Source organism: Dromaius novaehollandiae, chromosome 1 (assembly GCF_036370855.1).
Source record: "Dromaius novaehollandiae isolate bDroNov1 chromosome 1, bDroNov1.hap1, whole genome shotgun sequence".
Lineage (NCBI taxonomy): Eukaryota > Metazoa > Chordata > Aves > Casuariiformes > Dromaiidae > Dromaius > Dromaius novaehollandiae.
Window position 1 is genome coordinate 119,221,539 of NC_088098.1, and position 21,982 is coordinate 119,243,520.

The 21,982-nt window shown below is 36.1% G+C and overlaps 1 protein-coding gene across 9 annotated transcripts in view; it reads left to right on the plus strand.

Moving 5' to 3' along the window:
• TTC3 (tetratricopeptide repeat domain 3) overlaps nt 1-21,982 on the plus strand; it is a 91,038-nt gene that overhangs the window by 33,711 nt on the left and 35,345 nt on the right. For 8 of the 9 annotated variants that reach the window (XR_010392620.1, XM_064524851.1, XM_026121518.2 and 5 more), the window contains 18 exons: nt 614-694; nt 1,097-1,209; nt 2,913-3,039; nt 4,665-4,787; nt 4,954-5,055; nt 5,761-5,853; nt 6,579-6,643; nt 7,715-7,851; nt 8,741-9,055; nt 9,867-10,130; nt 10,569-10,615; nt 11,572-11,628; nt 13,153-13,229; nt 13,983-14,135; nt 15,656-16,562; nt 18,487-18,552; nt 19,175-19,324; nt 20,586-20,725. Coding sequence is in view for 8 of the 9 variants with exons in the window: in XM_064524851.1 (XP_064380921.1) it covers nt 614-694; nt 1,097-1,209; nt 2,913-3,039; nt 4,665-4,787; nt 4,954-5,055; nt 5,761-5,853; nt 6,579-6,643; nt 7,715-7,851; nt 8,741-9,055; nt 9,867-10,130; nt 10,569-10,615; nt 11,572-11,628; nt 13,153-13,229; nt 13,983-14,135; nt 15,656-16,562; nt 18,487-18,552; nt 19,175-19,324; nt 20,586-20,725 (3,017 nt within the window). In the remaining variant the exon portion in view is untranslated. The remainder of the gene's footprint in view (nt 1-613; nt 695-1,096; nt 1,210-2,912; nt 3,040-4,664; nt 4,788-4,953; nt 5,056-5,760; nt 5,854-6,578; nt 6,644-7,714; nt 7,852-8,740; nt 9,056-9,866; nt 10,131-10,568; nt 10,616-11,571; nt 11,629-13,152; nt 13,230-13,982; nt 14,136-15,655; nt 16,563-18,486; nt 18,553-19,174; nt 19,325-20,585; nt 20,726-21,982) is intronic. The other variant, XM_064524856.1, reaches the window with a different exon arrangement.

The window sequence follows — 21,982 nt, forward strand, 5'->3', positions numbered from 1 at the left end:
TGAATTTTTGTGTGCCTATATCTAGCCAATTTGCTACTAATGTGGTTGTCATTCTAGATTTCCTACAAATACTGTATCATAGTTTTAGCTTTGTTTGACTATGTGTATGTGCATGTCTGTAGCCCAAGCTCTCATTTTAATAAGTGCCAAGAACAAGTCGGTATTAACTGTCTAAGCAACTAACGCACCAGTCCATCTGGAATTGTGGCATGGTTTATTAATACAAAAAAGTTTGAGTTTTTTTCAGTAGAATCTTTTCACTTCTGAACATAAACTTGAGAAATGGAGTATTGTAGTGTAGCAGACATGCGCTGTGTTATATGAATTCAACACACAAAGGCCCATTTAAAGCATTTCTAAAAGCAGAAATTTCAGGATGTGTTACTTTGAAATAAATAGAGTGGCCAAATGACCGCAAGGCCATCAGAAAAGGTCAGATTTGTTAACCTTCAATTTTTATGCTAATTGTAACATTGATCTGTTTAGAGGCTGTGATAAGTAGGATGATACAATATTTTCTTAACTCTACTGTAGCGAAGATCTTCAGTTCCCAGTAGAGAGTAATGTTCTAGTTTCTGTGCATGCCACTACTATAATGTGACTCTATTTACAGCAACTGAATCTTCGCGTTATTAATTATGTTGTAATCATCTATGGACATGCCACTGCTCTTCTTGGAATAGGACAGCCTGAGGTATGACATTAAACAACTATATTGTTTTTATTCAAAATTTTGTGTTTTTACTCAAAAAAAAATGCTTTTGGTTATGGAAATACTAACAGAAGACTTGCTTTTTTTCTCTATTGTTTAAAAATATTCAATGTATGACAACATGTTTAAAAACATCTGGACTTCCATAGCGCAACAAGCTCAGTCAGTTCATTTTATTGTTTTAGGGAGCCCATGTTTACAGAAGAAGTTTTCTTAAAGAAAAGGAAGCCTTTATATATGAGCATAAGATTTCTTAATTGGACTTTACTGTTCATAGAATAGGGCATACTGAATTTACTGCTATCCTGGAGGAAAAAAGAGGAGAGGAAAAATGAAAAACTTTTGGATAAATGTCACATATTTTGCCTTAAAATTGTTTTGAAGGAATTGACAAAGGCTGAAGACCAGTTTAGCAAAATAATAGAACAGTACCAGGAAGAAAGATTTGATTGTTTGGCGTACTATGGAATTGGAAGAGTATACCTGAGACAAAACAGGTTAGTATAATATAAAGCTTCAATATTTGATGCAGAAATCATATTTGAGAAGTCATGGATGTGTTCTTTTAATTATTCTTTAAGCACTAAATTCGTATATCAGACTGGCTTATTACAACTTTAAATTTTTTACCATTAAGGATGTTACGGAAGCCACTGAATCCAGCTGACTCCAGGACATGGGGATTCCTCCTTCCTGGCTGCTGCAGTCTAGCTGGGTGCCCTCTAAGGCCCAGGAGGTCTCTCTGTCCCAGTCTGATTGATGCGGCTGTTGTTCCTGTTTGCAACTTTGGCCAGTAGCAAGGCTGAGCATGTGTCCCAGAGAGGCACATATGCACAGACAGGACACTTAACACAGCTGGCCACACAGACTACCACAGAGTGGCACTTGCCTATAACACTACCAGAACTAATGTCAAACATAAGTACAGATAGCAGAGTCCTGTTCCTTCTCTCTGACTGACCAGGATCGAAGTTCACTGGTGAAAACACACACGCCCTCACTCTCCAGATTCACAAGCACACCCATGTTCATGGATCCCTTGAATACCAGCACAGGCTCTCAGTCTGCCTAGTATCCGTGCCCAGACCATGGGCCCCTTACCCAGCCACCAGCTCAGACCTGAAGCCTTTCCAGGTTCAGGTCTCCTCCTGCTCCCTGGCCACCTTGAAGTTCGCTAGTGGATCACACATGTGCACACAGGATTAAATTCACTGAGGAAAAATAAACACACCCAGGTTTTTCCAGTTGCTGCCATATAAGCCTCTCAGTTGCTGACGTGTACCTCCAGGGCTGGCATGCAGACCTTTCAATACACAAGTGTACACATGCACAGTCCCTCCAGTTGCTGGCATCCAGAAGCTCTATGACCTGTGGTCCCTGCAGTTACTGGCACCCAGGCCTTTAAGCCCTATGGCTCACAGTCCCTTCCCCAGTTGCTGGCACCTGGATGTCTCTTGCATGCCAGTTGTTAGCACCTAGACCTACAAGCTCTGAGACCTGTTGCCTTTTCTCCAGTTGCTTGCACTTAGACCTTGCAGCATTCACACATAGGAATAGAGAGTGAGATTACACGTGAAAAAATAAGAAAAGGATTTAAGAAGATAAGATAGACTGTGGCGATCAGGTGCGGGGCTCAGTCAGACAAGCATACTGAGCACTAGCCCGCTTGCATGTCACCAGCCCCATTATCCCTGCCTCCTCTCATTTTCCCTTGCTTGTCCCTCCCTGGTTCACCCTGCTCTTTTCCTTTCTCCACCTTTGACCCATAGTAAGTTTTACATAGTCTTACAAACCCTCTCAAATATTCCATAATATTCATGGTAATCTAATGAGGTGTTTCTCCCTTCTTATTAGTTACAAAGTTCAGGTTGGTGTTCTTCAAGGCTATGCCTGGGTAGTTTAATGGCCCATCAATCAGTGGCTGAAAAGTTCTGGTCTTCACCACTGTCTCCATTATTGTCTGCTCGTTAGGCTTGTATGTCTGTGGTTAAATTTATCACTTTCCTTATTATTTGTTGTTTCTATTATACTGAATAGTTCTTAACCAGATAATTTAATGAACCAGATGCTCTTTCTTTCTACATACTCTAACGGTTGTTTTATTTCTTGGATCATAAAATGAATCATGGAAGTATTACATGCCATGTAGAAGAGTTACTGATATATGTTCTGAACATCTTGTTCCTATTTTAAACTTCAGATTTGCAGATGCGCTGGATCAGTTTATGAAATCACAAACAATGGTTAATCATAAGATTGTACCTGGGGTATTAACGTGGCCCACAACATCTAAGGTCATTGAAGAGACACGAACAGAGAATTTACAGGTACGTTAATAAATGCTGTTCAGTCAAACTGAGCATTCCCGTGTGTGTGTTAAAACTTTAGTGTATTTCACCAAGATTCGTAGTGTGAATCCTGGGGTTTTTCCCCCCCATACCATTACCAAGACCAAAGAAGGAGAGGGAGAGGCAAAAGGGGTACTGTTCAGTGTGGAACAGCTGCTACAAGTGGTGTTGCTGACCATCTAGAGTGTTCTTAATCCCAAGGCCTGGTCTTTGTAGGGATGGAGTGGGGTTTTTTTGTTTTTGTTTTTTTTTGAGGGGGTGTGTGTGATGCTAAATTGTATGCTGGAAAGCAACCCAGTTACACCGCAAGGGGGTAGAGGGCTCTGTGTAAGGGTCTATGCTTGGATATTTTTATGTAATAGCATAGTACCAGTCTGCTCTTACAAGTGATTCGTTATGGGTTAACTTCTTAGTTGCATGTCATCAAACTTCAAATAGATGTGAACGCTATATACAATATAATGGTAGAGAAATCTGAATAAAATTGGAATAAGTGAGAATGTGAAATTGAAAATAACAACAGTGATGCTATAATTAAAACCAAACAGGGGAATTTAACTGTATAGTTCTTGGTAAATGCAGTAGGAGTTTTATGATAAAATTCCTTGTTTGACTTGAACATTCTAATTTGTGGTTCTGACACTACACATTGCTCTTTTGCATGCTGAAGAGTGTTTGTGGTGGTGTTGTTGTTGTTTTTTTAAAAATACTATAATCAAGTCGCTGTTAATCTGTGAAGGGTTTCCAGATAAACTCATGCCATGAAAGACAAGGCATATGAGCTACTCTCTCCATGGAGCTAGTTTGACACAGCAGAGCTTGCTAGGTTATTCAGCGTGTGAACATGCCTATGTCTTTTACCTGTTTGTTGCAGAAGCAATGGTGTTGCTGTTTCATAACAGTGTGTCTGACCTAATAATTTCTGTTAGACCCCAAGCTGACACTGTAGTAATCTGGCCTATATATGGATAGTCTGGGGCTGCTGGAGAGTGGGATGCAGCTATCTGAAATACTGTAACTGGGGGGTTGTTTGTATCTAATCTTATTTTATTCATCTGGGCTTAGTGTCAGCCCTCTGAGACTTGGGTTGACTTTTATATAAAGCCACTCAAATGTCTTTGCCTCATACTTTTTATTCTGGGAGAATTTACAAGCTATAGTGCAGGGCCAGATCTGAGCTGTCTCTGTGTATGTACCTGGTACAATAACCCAGAAGAGGCACGCCTGAACTTCTGGGAAGTGTCATGAATGAACAGAAACACCGTTCTAGTCGCATTCTCCGAGTGATCTGGCCCATCTTTTTTCACAGTGGAGACCTTGCTATATCATTATGTACTTAGAATTGTTAAGCATGTGTAACCTTAGTCTGATAAAACTCCATGTAGGGAAGCTATGTATACTTAGCTGATAGCAGTTCAAACAAATTTTTGAATGTTTTGGTGTAAAAAGGCAAGCTTCTGTAACTTGTTTTCTTGGTATTGGTTGTCTACTGATCAAAAAACGATGTCTCTTTCACTCCAGAATTTCCTAAAAGCTTATAAGTAGATGTTTGATATTTTCGTGGTTTGTGTGTAATTTGTCTTATATCATTCTGTATTTCTTAGCTGATGTTAAAGAATTGTATTGAGGAATGCAAGTTCCCTCCAGAACCAGATGCAGTTTGCCGTTATCAGCAATGCCATGGCCACTCCAAAATCCAAATATTTTTTACAGACCCAGACTTTAAGGTAAATTTTAGTTTAAAAGAGTTTGGGAAATAAAACTTCTTGTTTGCCTGTTTTCTGCCCCCTTTCATATTAGAGGGCTATCTGGAAAATACAGTTCTGACATATCTTCTCTTAAATTTTGCACTGTTTTCTGTTCCTCTTAAAGATGTTAAATTCCTAATTTTAGGGCTTTATACGTATTGCTTGCTGTCAGCAGTGTAAAGTGGAGTTTCACATCAGCTGTTGGAAAAAATTGAAAACTACAAAATACAGTGATAAAAATGATAAGGTAAGATCTGTGTCACAGGAGAAGCATTTTATTCCTTCTTTTTCCAGTAAGGATTTTAGCATCCAGTTGTTTGTCATGAATTAAGAGCTACAGCTGGATGTTCTACCCATACTGAAATGATTACTTTTACTTTTTGGTGGGAGGAAAGGCAGGGAAGTGGAGAGTCTTGCAAAGTTGTATTAATATGCAAGTGTGGGTAAAGTCTGCAGCTTTCTACAGAAGGAAGGCTGCTCTGTGTGAAGGCTTACCATCTTTAGCTTGTTTTTCTTGCGTCATTTATTTCCTCCCATATGGAAGTTTGTTTGCTTCCACACTCTTGCTGTTGAAGCAGCAGTCTGAAATTCAGTACACCTAAAGGAATTTTGCAAAAGACAATTTTGACAACCAGTATAACATTAAGGGAAATTTAGGGAGATTATGAACTGATAAATATTCCTAATGTTGACTCTTGAACTTGAAGTTGGAGGGAGAGGACTTTTCTGTAGCCTTCAGAATAAGGGGTATTATGCCACAGATACAGGACCCTTATGATTTGCACTCCTTATCCAGTTTCCTAGGACTTGCTTTCCTCATCCAGTGAGATTTGAGGCCCATGCTAGCTGTAAATACCTTGGTTTCCTCAAATTAAGTAATTGTAATCTGTATAAGAACACGGAATTTGTATGAAGTAAATATTTTCTTTGTTTAACTCATTTTCTCCTACAGGATTTTCTTCAAGAGTTATGTTTCACTCCTGATTGTACAGGCCTTATTTCAAAAATAGTTATTTTCAGTTCTTCTGGTCTGATAAAATGTGAAGTAAGTAAATATTAATAAGAAATATGAATATCATCTTTAAAATATTTACTCTGGTAGAGTAGATGCATTCTAGTCTTTACTTTAACTACAAGTTCATAAGTAATATGCTATCTTCGTTACAGAATCTGAATATTATTTAGAAACTTTAACTGTTCTTTAGCCTGGTGGACTAGTTCTGGTCTTATGGTATTGTTAGCTCCTTTGCAGTTACATAGGAGAGCTCTCATTGCAGCTTTATTTTATATTTAGCTTGCACAACACAGAAGGAACTTGTTTAGTTTAAATTCAAGCTAATCACCCTTGCTAAATAAGTTTATTAGGACCATGCTCTTACCCTCGGCAGAGTCAATGGAAGATGGATTCTTCTTCCTTGAGCAGTATTGGTCTGTGAGAAGCAAAAAATGATTGCGAAGTTTGCTTCCTGCCCACCAGGAAAGCAAAATGGCCTCCCGTTCTTCTTGACTTTTAGTGTTCTCTTTCAGCCTGCCTTTTCTGGGGATAAAGATGTGTTGCTATAGTGCAAGTTGTGGTAGTGGAAGCTACTGTTAGGTAGACTTTCATAAGGCTTAATTAGCCTACAAGGCTGCATTATCTGTTTTGTACTATTACTTTTATTTTTTCCTAAACATCAAATGAATATGTCAATATTTTATTATATTAAAAATTAAAATTAATTTTAACTTTAAGATTAAATTTAATCAATATGATGTTACTTATTTTGGCAGTTTGAACAAAAAATCTCAAGAACTAAGGAACCTCCAAGAGCCAGTATTAAACAGAAATGTTCAAGGTAAGATCTCTACCATTTAAAATTAAGTTGAATCAAACTGAAAACAACATTTTTCACTAGATTTGGATGAGATGCATTTTTAAGAATTGCTAAAATACTACAGATACTTTGGGAAGCTATTGTTGCCCTTTGCCTCTGAGATGATGTTCTTAAGTTAGTTGAAATAAAATAAATTTTTGCTAGCCTTTGAATATAAATTGCTGCAGTCATCTTTAAGTCCTTATATCTGAAAGCAACTTTCACTGTGACATCTGTGGGCAGTGAAGTGACATGTCGTTTGGCAAAGCCGTGATTTGGAGGCTATACATAGACCTCATGGACTGTCTCTTTACTTCTGCTCTTGATCTATATCCTTCATTTGGTGCTAAGCTACTTAACTGGAACACTAGAAGAATGGCTGACTGTTACTTGTCTTAACGGATTGGTCATCTTAATTAAACATGCCGTGAAAAGTTGAGTGCATCTAGATTAGTAATACCACCTCTGTGTTCGGTCTGAGATTGCAAGGGTTGTTTGTACAGGAATTGCTGCATGGCGTAAGTTCAACACCATTATTCTACAGCATTTAATACCTAGCAAACTTTATATGAATGCTTGGAAAGTGTAAGTAAAAAACACTTATAATGATGCTGTATAGCTTTGACATAACTGAGTTTGCACTTTTTGCTCGAGTAAGGTTATAAGTAATGAGACACCATGCTGAGAGGATAAACTAAATTCGTAAGAAAAAAGTCAAATTCAAATATTAATATTTCATGCAAAATGTTAAGGTATAGATTTTAAAAAACCTTTTGACAGTGTTTCAGGCACTCAATCTTAATTCAGGAATTATTAGTGGGAATAAAAGTAATTGCAAGATTCTTGAGGATATTCTTACACTAGTATACTTGATTTTTATGAAATTGTAGTGAAATTGTAGTCTTTTAATAACTTTAAAATAAAATTAACTATTATATTTTATAGTCTAATGGAAGCTTATAGATATTGTAAGAAATAGAAAATAATTTATTATTAACACAGGAATTAAGCATTTTTATTTCAGCTATCATTAGGCTTAATTGCTTTTATCAGTCTTAGGAAGTTAAAAGTGAAACAAGAAAAAAGATTACGAAGAAAACGTGCACGAGAAGATGCACTGAATTCTGCTAAAAAGAAGACAGAAGAAAACCAAACAGGAAATGAACCATCTCAATGCAATGGTCACAGTGGTATGTGGAATTACAGATTATTATTAAAAGTTATTATGAGGTAGCATAATTAGCATTCTGAATGTCCTAAATGAAATTATAACAGAATACTAATAGTGAATGTAATTGCCCCTTAAAAAAAGACTTGCATTTATTCTTAAAAATAGAACTGAAGTAAAAGTAATCTTAATTTTTAAATAACTAAGCTGTTAGTGTATGACTGTTTAAGTTTCTTTAACAAAACTTTTATTCTTGTTTCATTGATTCATGAATAAGCACTGAGAGGGCAGAGGCTCAAATTTTACCTTACCTATTTAGAAGTGGTTTTTAGAAAAAGCTTGTAAAGTTAGGATACTGCTACAGAAAAAACTGAAAACTGAGGTCAGATAAAGAAAGAATAATTTCCTAACTGGAGAAATTGCAGTAACTTTAGAAGTATGGGAAGTCAAGGGGAAAAAAAGATACTTCAACATGCAAGCCCATTGTTCATTAATGGGATAGGACAAAGGTTTGCTTCTGCATGGGTGCTTGGATATTCAGAAGCATGCCTTGGCTCTGGGAACTGATGCTTGGAGGAGTTCTGTCTCTGCAGGCCACATAAATAAATCTGTACAGACAATTGCTTGAAGCTACTATTACTGGCAGGTAATAACTTCCTAATATCGAATTGAGGTAAGAAGCTAAGGGTCGTTTCTTTGTATAAACCAAATATAAAATTGACAAAACACAGTTTTAAAACGGTAAGGATAGTTTCTATAGAAAGTTGATTATGTTTTTTAACCAATTTTAAGTGTTGTGGTAAAGCCAATTTAAAGAAAACACAATTTAGTCAAGATTATCTGTACTTTTCCACAATTAAAGAATATCAGCTTTAAAAAAGACATGAAATCTTGTTTTTGTCCTATTGCAGGTCATGGTCAGTGCATGTATGCTGGTGATCGAGTCCTGCAGCGTATTATTCAAAATGCTGAGCAAATAAAAACAGCTGTTCATGATGTTTCCAAACTATTAAAGGAATTACTTTCATGGTGTGTTATCAGTGAGGAGGATTACTTGTCATATTCCAAAATTACCAGCACGTCACATGAAGTGATGGAACAGCTCATCAGTTACTTAATTCAGAAAAAAAACAAAGTAAAAACAAGGGTTTTTATTCATGTGCTGAGTGAGCTGGAAGAAGTAGATCCCAAATTACACAAGTGGATGAAACATCTCAATAGTTTGGGTAGGTCATATGTTTAAATAACAGCAGAAGAACTTAACATGTCATAATCGTTCAGTTTACGAATGAAGAGATAACCTCCCTGCTCTCCAGTCTTGCTTCCTTAGCTCTAGATCCTAAAAAAGCTGTGTTTTTAATTTGCTTGATCCTTGGTCGTACTTTCTTTTCTAGAAATCCTGCTATCAGTAACAGAGGAACAACCTCATTTGTCTCAGCAGAAACTTTCAGAAAAAGTAAAGCATTTTAATGTGGGCAGGGCTTTGTCAGTGTTTGCAAAAAAGAATCAAGAGTTTCTAAATCTTGAAAGCCCAAAACAGGCTTAAATAAGAATAGGTATAAATCATTTATTTCTGGAAAACAAATCACGATTTCTTTTTTTTTGTCATGTAAATTTAGCTGGCTATATAACTTGGAAGTAATTTAACTTGATGTTTTTGATAGTGTTGGCTTGTTGCACAGTTTCCTATTGAATTTATACCTGAATGAATGCGTAAGCTTTGTTACAGACAAAATAGGTATCAAAGATGCCAAAAACTTGGACAAGATTTTTTAAAAAATTCTATTATGTTGCTTCCATGTCCTTAAAGAGTTTATGTATATTTATTGTACTGATTGTTCAAGAAAAGTAAACTTTATATAAACTCATTGATAACTTCTGTTTGCATTTTGCAAGGTAGAATAGGTTTTCCATGTTCTAATTTAGTTACCTTATATCTGGAACAAACTGCTTCTCTTTGAAGAAGAATATCATACTTTAAGCACTAAATGAGCTCTGAGGCCTGAATGAAATGTTGGCTTTTTTCTCCTCTTTTAGGCCTGAAAGCTACAAAGACCTTTCTCCTTCAGTATGGAGATTTTTTAAAAGAGCTTGACCTTTGTATTTTATCTACACTCTGGAATGAAAAATATGGTAATAAACTGGACTATGTGATAACCAGTTCTGAAGACAAAGAAATTATTGATTACTTCCTACAAGCGCCTTTGGAGAAAGCCCGTTGTTTTATATGGCTTTTAGAAGATAACAGAGAAAAATATCCATTTCTTCATCAAGCTTTAGATGAATTCTTTGATAAAATGGGTAAATATATAAAGCTCTTCATTCGTATGAGCACTGTACTCTGCCTGTTTTTACGCTTCACTTGATGTGCTCAATAAAATGATGAAACTCAGCCAGTTACTAACCACTTCATTAATGCAATCTTCCGTGTTCAGTGCTTAAAATGCAGTATAGTCTAAAAAGGCAAGCTGTCCTTTAAAGGCTACATTCTACTGTTTGTGTCCTATTTTCCAAGACTGGTGCACAAACTTACCTTTACACAGTCCAACCAAAATAACTACTTCTCCCTAAGTCTTAGGAAGGTTCTGCACCTGCAGTCTTTGAGATGCTTTGGTGGTGTTTGATGAAGGAGGATTATAATGATTATTACTATAATTTCAGAGTTTGATGTTACAAATTACATGAAAAAGTACTGTTTCTGTTCAAAGAAAGTGACTTTAATTGTTATCCTTTCAATAGATGACCCTACCATTATATTAAGGAAGCAGGAAAATGAAGATATGTCAGTAAGTTAACTTTATGTCTATTTTGGTATAAGTTCAAAAGCAAACAAGTGTTTGCATTTCATAAAAATGCACAAAAGCAAATGAGAAATGTATTATTTTACATCATCTTCAGATGTGATAGAGATTTACAACTTACTGTTTTTGGCCTCCTCCCCATTTCTTAAAGTATCTGAAGACTGCATTCCTTTTTTCCTAAACTTTTGTTAGTAAACTACTTGTTTACGATCTTCTCTTTAGTGAAAACCCAAACCAGCAAGGTACATTTTAGGGTTTGAAGAAGGAAGATAAAAGGGAGTGGAATTGCAATGACAGTGGAGGGGGATGCGGTGATGTGTTGTATCTGTTCTTTCAGATGGGGCAAATGAGGCAGTCTGGTGCATGGGGGTAGCATTTCCATATTGCTTGATAACAGCAGTTTGATGTTAAATGTAAAAAAGGTCTCTCTAAAAATAGCATTGGGGAGTAGAAAAAAAAAGTGTGCCCAACTTGCAAACAGACTTTTGCTAGTTGCCATATCTGCATGTTCACCATAACAACTGGAACTGAAGCCTGATTCTTTCTTGAACATGCGTAATTTGTAGTAATGCTAATCGTACTATATATTTCACAGTCCAAAGCAACATGTGAGGAGGCAGTGCATCTAACTTTACTTTCAGATGTCATTAAATTGTAGGGCTTAGGAATTAGAAATTTGTTCTACTAATAAGCAAAGTAAATTTGAAGGGATTGAGACAAGCATTTTGCATTCTTACTGCAATTTTTGCAGATGCTTTTCAAATTAAAGCCATAACTTTTAAAAACTACATCATTCTGAATCATTTCTTGGTTAGTATCTTGAGTGTTAATAAGGTCTTTTTAACTGGCAGAAGTGTATTATGTGATTTCAGTTAATTATGTGTTTGAAGCACTCTCCTTTAAAATTGCTCTAATAACTTTGGGTTTTTTTCCTGTTTCAGACTAATGGTATCAAGGTTAAAAACAAAAACAGAAAGAAAAAGTCAAAAGACTCACGGGTCAGTAATGTTTTAGCTGTTTACTATAAATAGATTATTTATTTACTGGAATTGCTTAGAGTTCATTTGTGTAGAGGCTGTTTTCCTAAATAACTTGTGGAGACTCAGTCTTGAGGTAGTTTTCCCTGAAGTCAAAAATACTGTAAAGACCCAATTAATACAATTTTAATTGTTTTGTTACAATAGGAATTTGTCACTATTAAAGAGCTTTTTAAATTTGAAAAAAAAAACCCAGTTATTTATAAATAATGCTAGCTTTGATCATGTACAAATACCCTCAGTCTTTCCACCAAGAATGCCTTCATACTAAACCACTGTTTCAATCTTCATTTCCCATATGGGAAAAAGATGAACCTTCTGTGAATATGGCAGAGCATGAGAGGAAGAATCAGAACTACTGCAATTATGTGTACACTGCACTATATAAGTAACATTTTATGTTCCACATCATTTTGCAATGACAAGTAACGAATTTGGAAAAGGACTCTCTGCGAGTCATTTCGAGAAAGCAAAATGTGTCCTTACACCTCTCAAAATAGATTTGAAGTTGTATCTTCAACTGGCTTTTCTGATAATTTTTAAGGGCATATCAGTGATTGGAGAAGCAAAGAATGTTCCATTTAATGCTCAAAAAAATACTAGTTCAGTAAATGTTCAGTACTTTATTATAGATGTCACAAGCAATAATATCCTAGTTGGCATATATGCTGTCTTTTGTCCTGCTTTTTTGGAATCTTGCTGAAAGCATTGATTACAATCTTGCTGATTTTTCTCCATGTTCCCAGCCTTTCTTTTTTTAAGCTTTATTAGAATTTCAAAAGTTAAGTTAAAGTCTTTACTAATGTCATCAACTGGCTTTTTCTATTCCTGTCTTACATCCACATATATGTCTATATTTTTCTGAAGTTACTAGATTAAAAAAAATTAAATAAAATGTTTCTAATGGTGAATATAACAGGACTAATATTAAAACCATGTGGAACTAGGGGCAACTGAAAACTTACTTTTAGTAAAATTACTAAAGCTCAATGGGTCTTAAATGTAAAGGAAGGGATTCCTGGAAAGACAGTTGATATGCATTCCAATGGAAAGAAGTTTAACAGAAGTGTTAGCAGAAAATGAGGCCATAGCTTTTTTGTTTGCTTGCTTGCTTTCTTTGTTTTTTTTTTTTTGTTTGTTTGTTTGTTTGTTTTTTTTATCTGAACTTGGTGGAAAAATCAGGCACATTTAGGATTTAGATGAAATCAGTAAAAAGGATAGGCTGGGCTGAATATCCCAATTTCTCCATCCGGAATAAGTTCTGAAGAAGAAACTAGTAATTTAATTATTAAAAACTTTCTGGAGAGGGTGCAGTATGGGTAATTATACTTACCCGGGTTGAGTTTTGCTGTTCATTTTCTGGCATCCGAACACAGTAAAGTTACAGAACAACATTCTGGGTAAGTAAGTTACTCAAACTCTTTAGAGCAGTTCATTTTGTATATTCTATTGTGAGCTTAAAAATAATAATCTGTTTTTAATTAGTCTATTTTAGTATTGTCCAGTGGAGTTAGTACAGCACCACGAGAAGAAGAAAAAATATTTATAGAAGAAAATACTTTGTAAGTACCATCGTGCAATTTTGTTTCATTGCCCAAACTCCAAAGTGCTTTGCAGGTAACAGAGAAGATAGAAACACCAAGTCTGGGTTCACACCTCAGTGTTTTTCGATATGACCTTGGTATAAGCTTGTGTAGTGTCATTACTTCTGTGCCCCCAGGATGGGTGTAAGGGGTTTTATTTGGTAATTAACTTTTTAAAGGCTATAAGAGGCAACTGCATGGTGACCTGGCTGCAGCCCAATGCATTTTCTAGGCTAAGAACTGTTCTTTCATGTAAGATCTTCCTTTCCTCCTATCCCATTTTAATGTAAGAAGAAATTGGTTGACAAATTAGTATGTATTCCATCAGTCACAGCTGAACTTTGCTATCCAAACTAATTCAAGCAGGTGTGATGCTGAATTGAGATCCTCTCTAGCACGTGGCTCAGAATGTGTGTGACTCAGAATTTATCAGGAGTTGAACTCTTGCATTCTCTAATAAGCAAACGAAAACAGGGTTAGATGGGAAAACTGCTAGGCAGGGCTAAGCCTTGTTATTGCTGGTTGGTAGCAGGTCATTTATTATCTATCCTAAGAATTTTAGCAGTTAAATATTGTGGAGATAATGTTTGTTCTGGTTGTTAGAAAGCAGTTTGGTGTTGGGGTGTTTTTATAGGACTATGTAGTTACCATGAGTTGTTTTCAATATATGTGAAAAATATGTTTACTTTCTGAGAAAAACATTACTGTTCATATGCTTTTTTACTGTTACAGAGATTTTATGAATCCTTATGAACCATTTGTAATCCCAGACTATCTTCGGGGTCAAATGGATGAATTTGAAGCTCTCTGTCATGTTTCAAATAGTAATGGTTATCAAAGTCTTTTGGATAATAATTTGGATCCAACCTGTGAGAGTTTATATGAGTATGTATACATTTCTGTGTTCAGCAGTTTTAAGGATTTAATTTTCTAGCTTATATGCATGTAAATTCTGTGCCTTTGCATTAGAGAATTAGCGTTACTGTATTTCCATAAAGAAGTGGCAGTATTAGTCAGGAATAAAACGTCATCAGTTCTGGGTGTAGAAGCAACTGACAATAACTAATAATACTACATTTTTAGACCAGTGCAGGAAAACTAAGGCCTTGAACTTATATTTGTGAATGTGCATATAAATAACAAAGGAAAATAGTCAAATAAGAACTGGAGTTTTGCTCTGAAGCAGTAAGCAGGATGATACTTCTGACATCTGAAGATGAAATTGCCCTGTTTGTTTTACTGGTGATCATAGTAGTCGTTCCTAGTCAAGTCAAAATTAAGGCATACAAAAATACATAAAAGGTATCTCAATACAAATTTTATTAATGGTTATGTTTGATGCGTATCTCTGTGTATTAGCAACTTACAGATCATCAGTTTTACGTTAGAGACTCGCTTCTGTTCGACTGAATTATCCTGTGTTGGTACTTTGGAGTTTGTTTGGTGAATGAGGCTAAGATTTGGTTTGTGCTAAGCACCAAACTGAAAGATCATGTGTACAGCTCAGATGTTTTCATTAACTGTTATCAGAAAACCTTTGTTAGTCTATGTTTGTATAGTATTGGACTGTTAACCAATGGATTGTCGGGGGGGGGGCCTCAGGCCCCCCAAAAATGCAGATGGTAGATGCTTTTTTTTTTTTTTTTTTCTTGGACTTGAGTCTTTCTATCTCAGTCATATGACAGAGCGTCTTTTTAGTCCGCACATTCTTTATTGAAGTGCTCAGTGTAGGTAAAGGGGACTTTGCTTTTTTTTCTCCAAAGGCTTATAAATTGGATAATAAAGTAATCTAAATGCCACAGAAGAAACACCAATTTGTAAACCAGTCTTCCTTGGAAATCTTCAGGGTTTTTACATTTCTGCATGCTTCCCTTTCATATGGTGTACTTTCCCTTATGTTTACTTGATTTTATTTAAAATAGGTCTTGTGTTAACGTCTAATATTTTCTGAAATTTGGTTTTGCCTAGACTGTCAACTCCCCCCCCCACCTTTGCATATCTGTGTTTAATACTTAAATAACTATAGTATATACTTTTTCTGTGATAATACTTTACATATACAAATAGTATTTGCTTTTTGGAGAGAAAAATGTTACTTGCAAGATTCTATTTTATAATGTATTGTGCAAGTCCAGAGTTTCAGCCCTGTTAGTCTGGTGCATGTAAGTATATACATAAAGGTAGGTACTAGTTTTTCCAAATAGTTGCACACCTTTGAATTAGGGAAAAGCAGGAGTATTACAGAAGATGTTTATGTTTAGTTAGAACACCAACTACCAAATGATCATTTTTCAGTGGTTCTAAAGTGTTTTTTTTTTTTAAGATACTACTGTGAAAATGTAAAATGTGAAATATAATTTTAAATTAAAAGACTTTGATTAACAATTATATATATATTTTTAAAGATATTTCTCTCAAATCTTGGAAGCACATGGCCCTCTGGAAATTAATGATCAGTTATTAGTTGGAGAATATGAACATTTCCCTGAAGAAGCTCGGAAAATTGTAGAAGATGCAGGTGGTCTGAAGTCTTTTCTTCTGGAATCCCTTCGTTTCGTTATGGTGGATAATGTTATTGGCTTAATGAAGCATGCACTTCTTATTAAAGAAATTACTAACAGAAATGAGACAGGAGATGATGAAGAGGGAAATTATACAGGCTGTGACATGCAAGAAAATTCTTCCCAGAACAAGCTACAGTTAAATCCAGCTGCAAAGGAATTCAAACCACTATCTTACACTAATCAACCTCATATTTCAACCTCTACTGACATAACATTAGCAAGCTATGAGACTCCAGAATATTTGTCCTATTCTCTACCTATTTCATACAGATCAGTGCATTTTTGGCATAGTCAGAATACTAATACCACAAAAAATGAGTCATCTTTTTCAGATGTTTTACTAGACTGCTTTGGTTCTAAAAATCTTGATACATCTTTGCCTCAGACTTCACTGGGTTATCAATATGAAAGAGTATTGCCAGTGACTTCTCAAATGCCTCCCACTTCAAATTTTGCCAAGCAACCTACTTATATTTATGCTGATCACGTAGCTCATCAGGATAATAATGAATCAGCAATTTCAGACGAAAAATATGTCTCTGACTTTTTTATACCAACTGAAATACAAACATACGAAGATCCTCAGTGCCTGCTTGAGAAGTCGGATAATGCAGTATATGAAGACAATTTTGCTGTTGCAGATAACACAAATGAAGCTGAACATGATATACTGGCTATTAAGATGGAAAAAGAAAGAGGTATACCTCTAATGAAAAACAATCCTCATACAAAGATGATAGCTGTTCAGGTAAGAAATTAAGATGGAAAAAATATTTGTAGCGCTTCTAAACGATTAATGAAAACTTTCAGTGTCTTTCACTACATTGCTGTTGCTGTTGAAAATGCAACTCATTTTTGAATTATTCTTTATGACTTTCTGAAGGGTTGAATGGTGCATGGAATTTAAAGAGGAAATATTCAAGTAATACCTCAAGCCACTCAAAACACTGTTTAGCATTCTCTGCTACTTATTTCCCCCCCCCCCCCAAAGGCCATGAGTCAATTTGGAAAATATTGTTTACTAGATGGAGAATAACTTTAGGGCTTCCAGTCTGAGTTGCCAACAGTTTTTATAACTACTCCTGCTTTTCATTTGTAATTCTTTAAGGAGACAGTCACTGAATTTTGTTATGCCTGAAATCTTCAGAGATCTTTGACCCAGAATGAAAGAGGGACCTGCTACACTTCAGTTTAAATTTAGTTTTAGAGGTTAGGGAAAGTCCTCCTATGTCTTCATTTTTTCTTTTTGTAACTATTTCAGCAATTTGTTTTAACTTTTACAGTCTTTGAGGATTTAGATTTTGTACATTCTAACAATTGCTGGCTGTTGCTTCCCTTCTGGTCTTGCAGTGACTGCCCAGCTGTAGCATGAGTTGGGGTGAGACTCCCACATGTTTCCCTTTTGCCTTCTGAAGACAAAAACCAAAAGGCTCATCCTGCAGGCACGGGAAGCCCTGCCAGACGTGCTGAAAGGGGCAGAGCGGGGCGTGCAGCTGAACAGAAGAGGGGCTGCAGCATTCACTCTTTAATAGCACCCTATAGTTATATCAGCATACACCAGTCATGAAAGCGCTCTTCAGGTAGCACAGGAAGACAGTGGTCACATCCAGATTTGTTATTCAGAGCACAGCCTGTTCACTCAAAATGCTTTTGAAGATACAGATGTGGCACACGTACATTTGTATGAGAGATTATCCAACATGCTAGAGGGATTATTAGGGAAAAGTTCCTCATCTTCATTTGTTTCTAGTCATTAGTGGAGACATAGCTGTTTATAGCTACAAGATAAATTTTATTTCTTTCCAAATTATGTCAATGTTAACATGTTTTTTCAAAACTTATTTTGTGTTACATTTCTTGACTTTAGAGCTTTTGTGAGCAGTTCCTGAGAATTAGTTTCCCATTATTCTTGGAAAATGAATTTTTTTACTTGACTGACTGGGCTTTTAAAATGGAGCTTCTTTTTCATTCTTGAATGCATGCAACAAAGTGAAAACTCTTGCCTCTTAACTGTTTAATGCATTTTGGTTAGTGGAGCTCAAAAGCAACAGATGCTTTTCTGCTTGCAACAGTGTGTGGTAGAGCAAGACATTTAACATTTGACTATGACTTCTAATAGCTTATTAGATATGGCAACAGAATAAACTGGATGTTATCACATCTTTAATGTGTTGCATGATTAGACTTCTAAAGTTTAGCTCTTTCAGGAGGTCCTTGTTAGATGGGATTAGAGGAGAGCAAGCAGGACTCTGGAGGTCATTGGTTCTAGTCCCTTCTGAGTGGAGGCACTTGTGCAGTAGATCTTGAGTTTTGGAGGATCCACAGAACACATCCTCTGTGGGCTGCCAAACGATGTTTTTGCAAGTCTTAAGCTTTCAGACATCTAGAGCACAGCTGTTTTTAAAGACCGAGAGAACTGTTCTTAATATAAATGCCTCATGGTCAATTAAACTAGAGAAAGACTGGGGAGAGGGAAATGCTTTCATTATAGATTGAAGCCCATTTTGCAAACAGTTGCTTAATTTCTTCTTACATTATAGATAAACCTACTTGAAAATGGTGGATTTGTAAGACTGTAGGTCAGGTTTCCTAGGCCCTCCAAAACGGAACTGACCTACTAGTTGCACATGTAGACAGGAGGGCTTCTTAAGTAATGATTGTTTGTATTCTAGGTAAATCGTGAAGTAGCTGATAGGGAAACTAATACCTTGCCTTTTCATCCATTTGAAATGCAACAAGTAAGTAACCTATATGTTTTTACATTTTTCATGAAGGAGGTTAAAGGAGTGCCCCAAAATTTAGTAGTGCAAAGATAAAGTTCTCTGCAAATGAGATATTTTAACAGATATTGGATGGAAGAGGGATTTAGCCCTTCCTGTTGGGCTGTATTCCTAAATGTCCTTGTTCTAAACTTCATGTAGGTTCATAAAAAGGGTGACTTTGGAGTGGTTTGTTTTTGTTTTTTTGGGTTTTTTTTTTTTTTTTTTTTGGTAGCTATTTAGATGTTAGAATATGTTTCAGGGGAGACTTGATACTTCCTCTCAAAATCTTGAGTTTGATTAAATATTCCACTTGGGCATACAGACAGCTCAGACTGTTGTTAATGTCAGTCTTCTGTCTGTATCAGGAGATGACTGAGGATATATGGCCTTCAAACTCTCTTCATATTCCATTAATCTCAGACATGAGTGTTCATTTCCTGAACTGTATTCAAACCGTTACACAATTTCCTCTGAAAAATTGTCCAGATATTTGAATCTCAACTGGCAGTAGACTGTTCATTTTAGATGTGTCATGAATGTTTGCCACCCTGTGGATAATGACTATTAGATTATCTTTCATAACTTAATTTATTTTCAGGGAGATATTCTGCGTATGGAAAAAGAGCATCAGGTATTAAAAGAACAACTTAAAGAAGCACAGGAAAAATATGAACAGTTACAAAGCCGAAGCTCAGAGGAAATCGGTGTTTTAGAAGAGCTATTAAAAAAAAGCGTTGAAGAAATTGAGGTAGTATTTTTCTTCATGCAACAGTTTGGTTAGCAAAGACAAATTGCAGTGAATACCTTTCCTCCTCCTGCCCCCGCTGAGTTTTAGATTGCTCGTGATGAATCAACTGTATTTTTGAGATGTAAATGGTGGTCCTCACCACCATGAAGTCTAACTCAGCAAATCTCAAAATTTTTGTCTGTATGCCATCTTAAGAACACAAAAACATAGGTGATTGGTTGCCTCCATCTAGTGGACAGGTATTGGTTTTGACTGAATCCAAGGGATGGAAAGTGCTATACTGTTGAGCCTTCCCCTCTTCTTGAGGAGAAGGGGGTCTCGAGTAGAGAATATTTAATTTGCTGTGATTGCTAACAGGCTTTATGTCCTTAAAAAGGGCTGGGAGCAAGAATAGACAACCCAGACAACACTATCAGCCTCCTATCAGTTCATTTGCCTGAGCTGATTTTACAGTTAAAGTTGTATATGCTACACGTTATTTGTCTATGTTAGGGAGTTTTCCCATTAAAAAAATTAATTCAAGTGAGGCCAAAAGCATTCCCCTCACCCCCTCTCTGTATACTTCAGTAACATTCAATCTCACTTTAATGTCTGTTTCTTCCTTTCATCTGTGTGTTGGAGTAAATCCGTGCACTGCAACTTGGAAGCTCCAAAATTCTAGCTTTAACGCTGGATGTGAATAGCCTGGCAAACTTCCATTTAGGGGACAGTGGAGTCTCACATCCAGGTTTCTGTATGAGTATTTACTAAAAATGGAAGCTCAGAAAGTTTGAGCAAGCCAGGATGGGTGAACTTGTCCATGGGTGGTGTAGGTGCTTGTGTTTTTACTTTGTGATGCATGTTTCCAAATGATGTATTGATGTGGTGTTTTTTAAGTAGTTATGGCAGCCATACGGATTCATTGCTGTCTTGCTGTGTTCCAGCTTTCCAGTTGTTAGTACTGATCCAACAGACTTGTGAGCTGGATTTCAGTATGCATGTGTACATAAATACTGTGGAACTAGGTTTTATGTTTTAGCTAACTGCAAAACAGGGTATTACATGTTCTGAAGCTAGCCATGTGAATGAGGTTTGCAGGTAAGCATTAATGAGTATGCTGCCTGTGCTAAACACCTGACCTAAGAGTAAATTAAGCACTAGTACAACTCTTACTGTAAATTTCACTGGTTGTGGTTTTGCTCGTAAGTATAAGCAATCTATTCTAACCTGCACTTTAGAAAAAGTCTTTCAGAAATAATGTTTTCTTATTTTCTGCTTTTAGATATCAAGGAGTGAACTGGAGTGGCTTGATCAAGATTTAGAAAAAAAAAAGAAAAAATGGCAACAGGAGAAAAAAGAAAATCAAGAGAACTTAAAAACCATAAAGCACACAGCCAAAAAGCACACAGATACCAATGATATGTAGGTACTAATTTTGGATACAGATCTACATTACTTTACCTTTGCTTGATTTTGACTTTTAAGCAGTAAATAATGTTGTTAGGTCTAACAGACTATAAGTTTCAGTATTATCTGAATCAGTATTAGCTGATTCCCTAGATTACAGCTAAATAATAAATAACTTACTAAATTTTTCTGATATAAAAGCATGAAAAAATCACTGAGTGGCTGAGTGGTGTATGCAGAGTGAAAACTCAAATTTGTTACCCTGATAACGTCATTTGGAAAACGAGTTAAATACAGTTCTTGGATTAGTGCTGCCATTAATAGTGGATCTGCATGCAGATGAAGTTATTTAATCTGAATAATAAACAGAAGTCCATCACTATTTAAGATCTTCCTGAGGTTTTCTAAAAATCCTTCAGATCTTAACTGCTTTTTCATTTTTCTCTTTCATGACTTACTATTGCTTCCTCATCCTACTTCCTTTACTGCATTATGATCAGCCTTAAATTTTCATTGCTCCCTTCCTTCTCCTATTGTGCAGTTAACCCAGCGAAACTCTGATCTGCATCCATTTTTCTCTCATACTTTTTGTTTCTTTTGCCACATACCTGAGAGTCATCCAGGGATGCATGTTTCCTCCTTTTCTGGTCCTGTCATTCATTTCTCAGATTCAAGTAAAGATGCAAGAACCCCATAGCTCCATACATCTACTCCTTTTTACTCCTCTTTCACCATAAAACAAGTCTACAGGACTCTCCTTGGAAATCTGATCACTAATATCAATGTGTGAGTCTCATCATGACCCTGTGTGCAGCAAACCCAGCTGTTCCCTTGGCAGTTGGCTCTCTCTGGCTATGGAGGAGCAGGAACCAACTGCATTCAACTTCCTGCCACAGTCAGTAAGCATCTGCAGCATCACATCACTGACACACTGAGAAATTAGGCATGTGTCATTTGATGTAGATTATCAGCAGACCTTTCCCAAAATACTCCAAGTACTTCAGAAACCTTTAACCTAATCACTGGCAGTATAACCAACTAGATGTTTTATTACCCTAATAGGCTGAAATAGATACCTGTCTGCTTCAGTATTTTCTTTTTTGCAGTTATAGGTAAACATTTAAAACAGCTGACTTAGCAATACTTTTTCTAATCAGATTTGACAATTCATCCTGTATTTTTAATGCCTCCTTTCTGTTTACAGACCCCTGAGAAGACTTCTGTCCTTCAGTGCTGTTCTAGTATCTTTAGTTTTTGAGTAGTTGGGCCAAA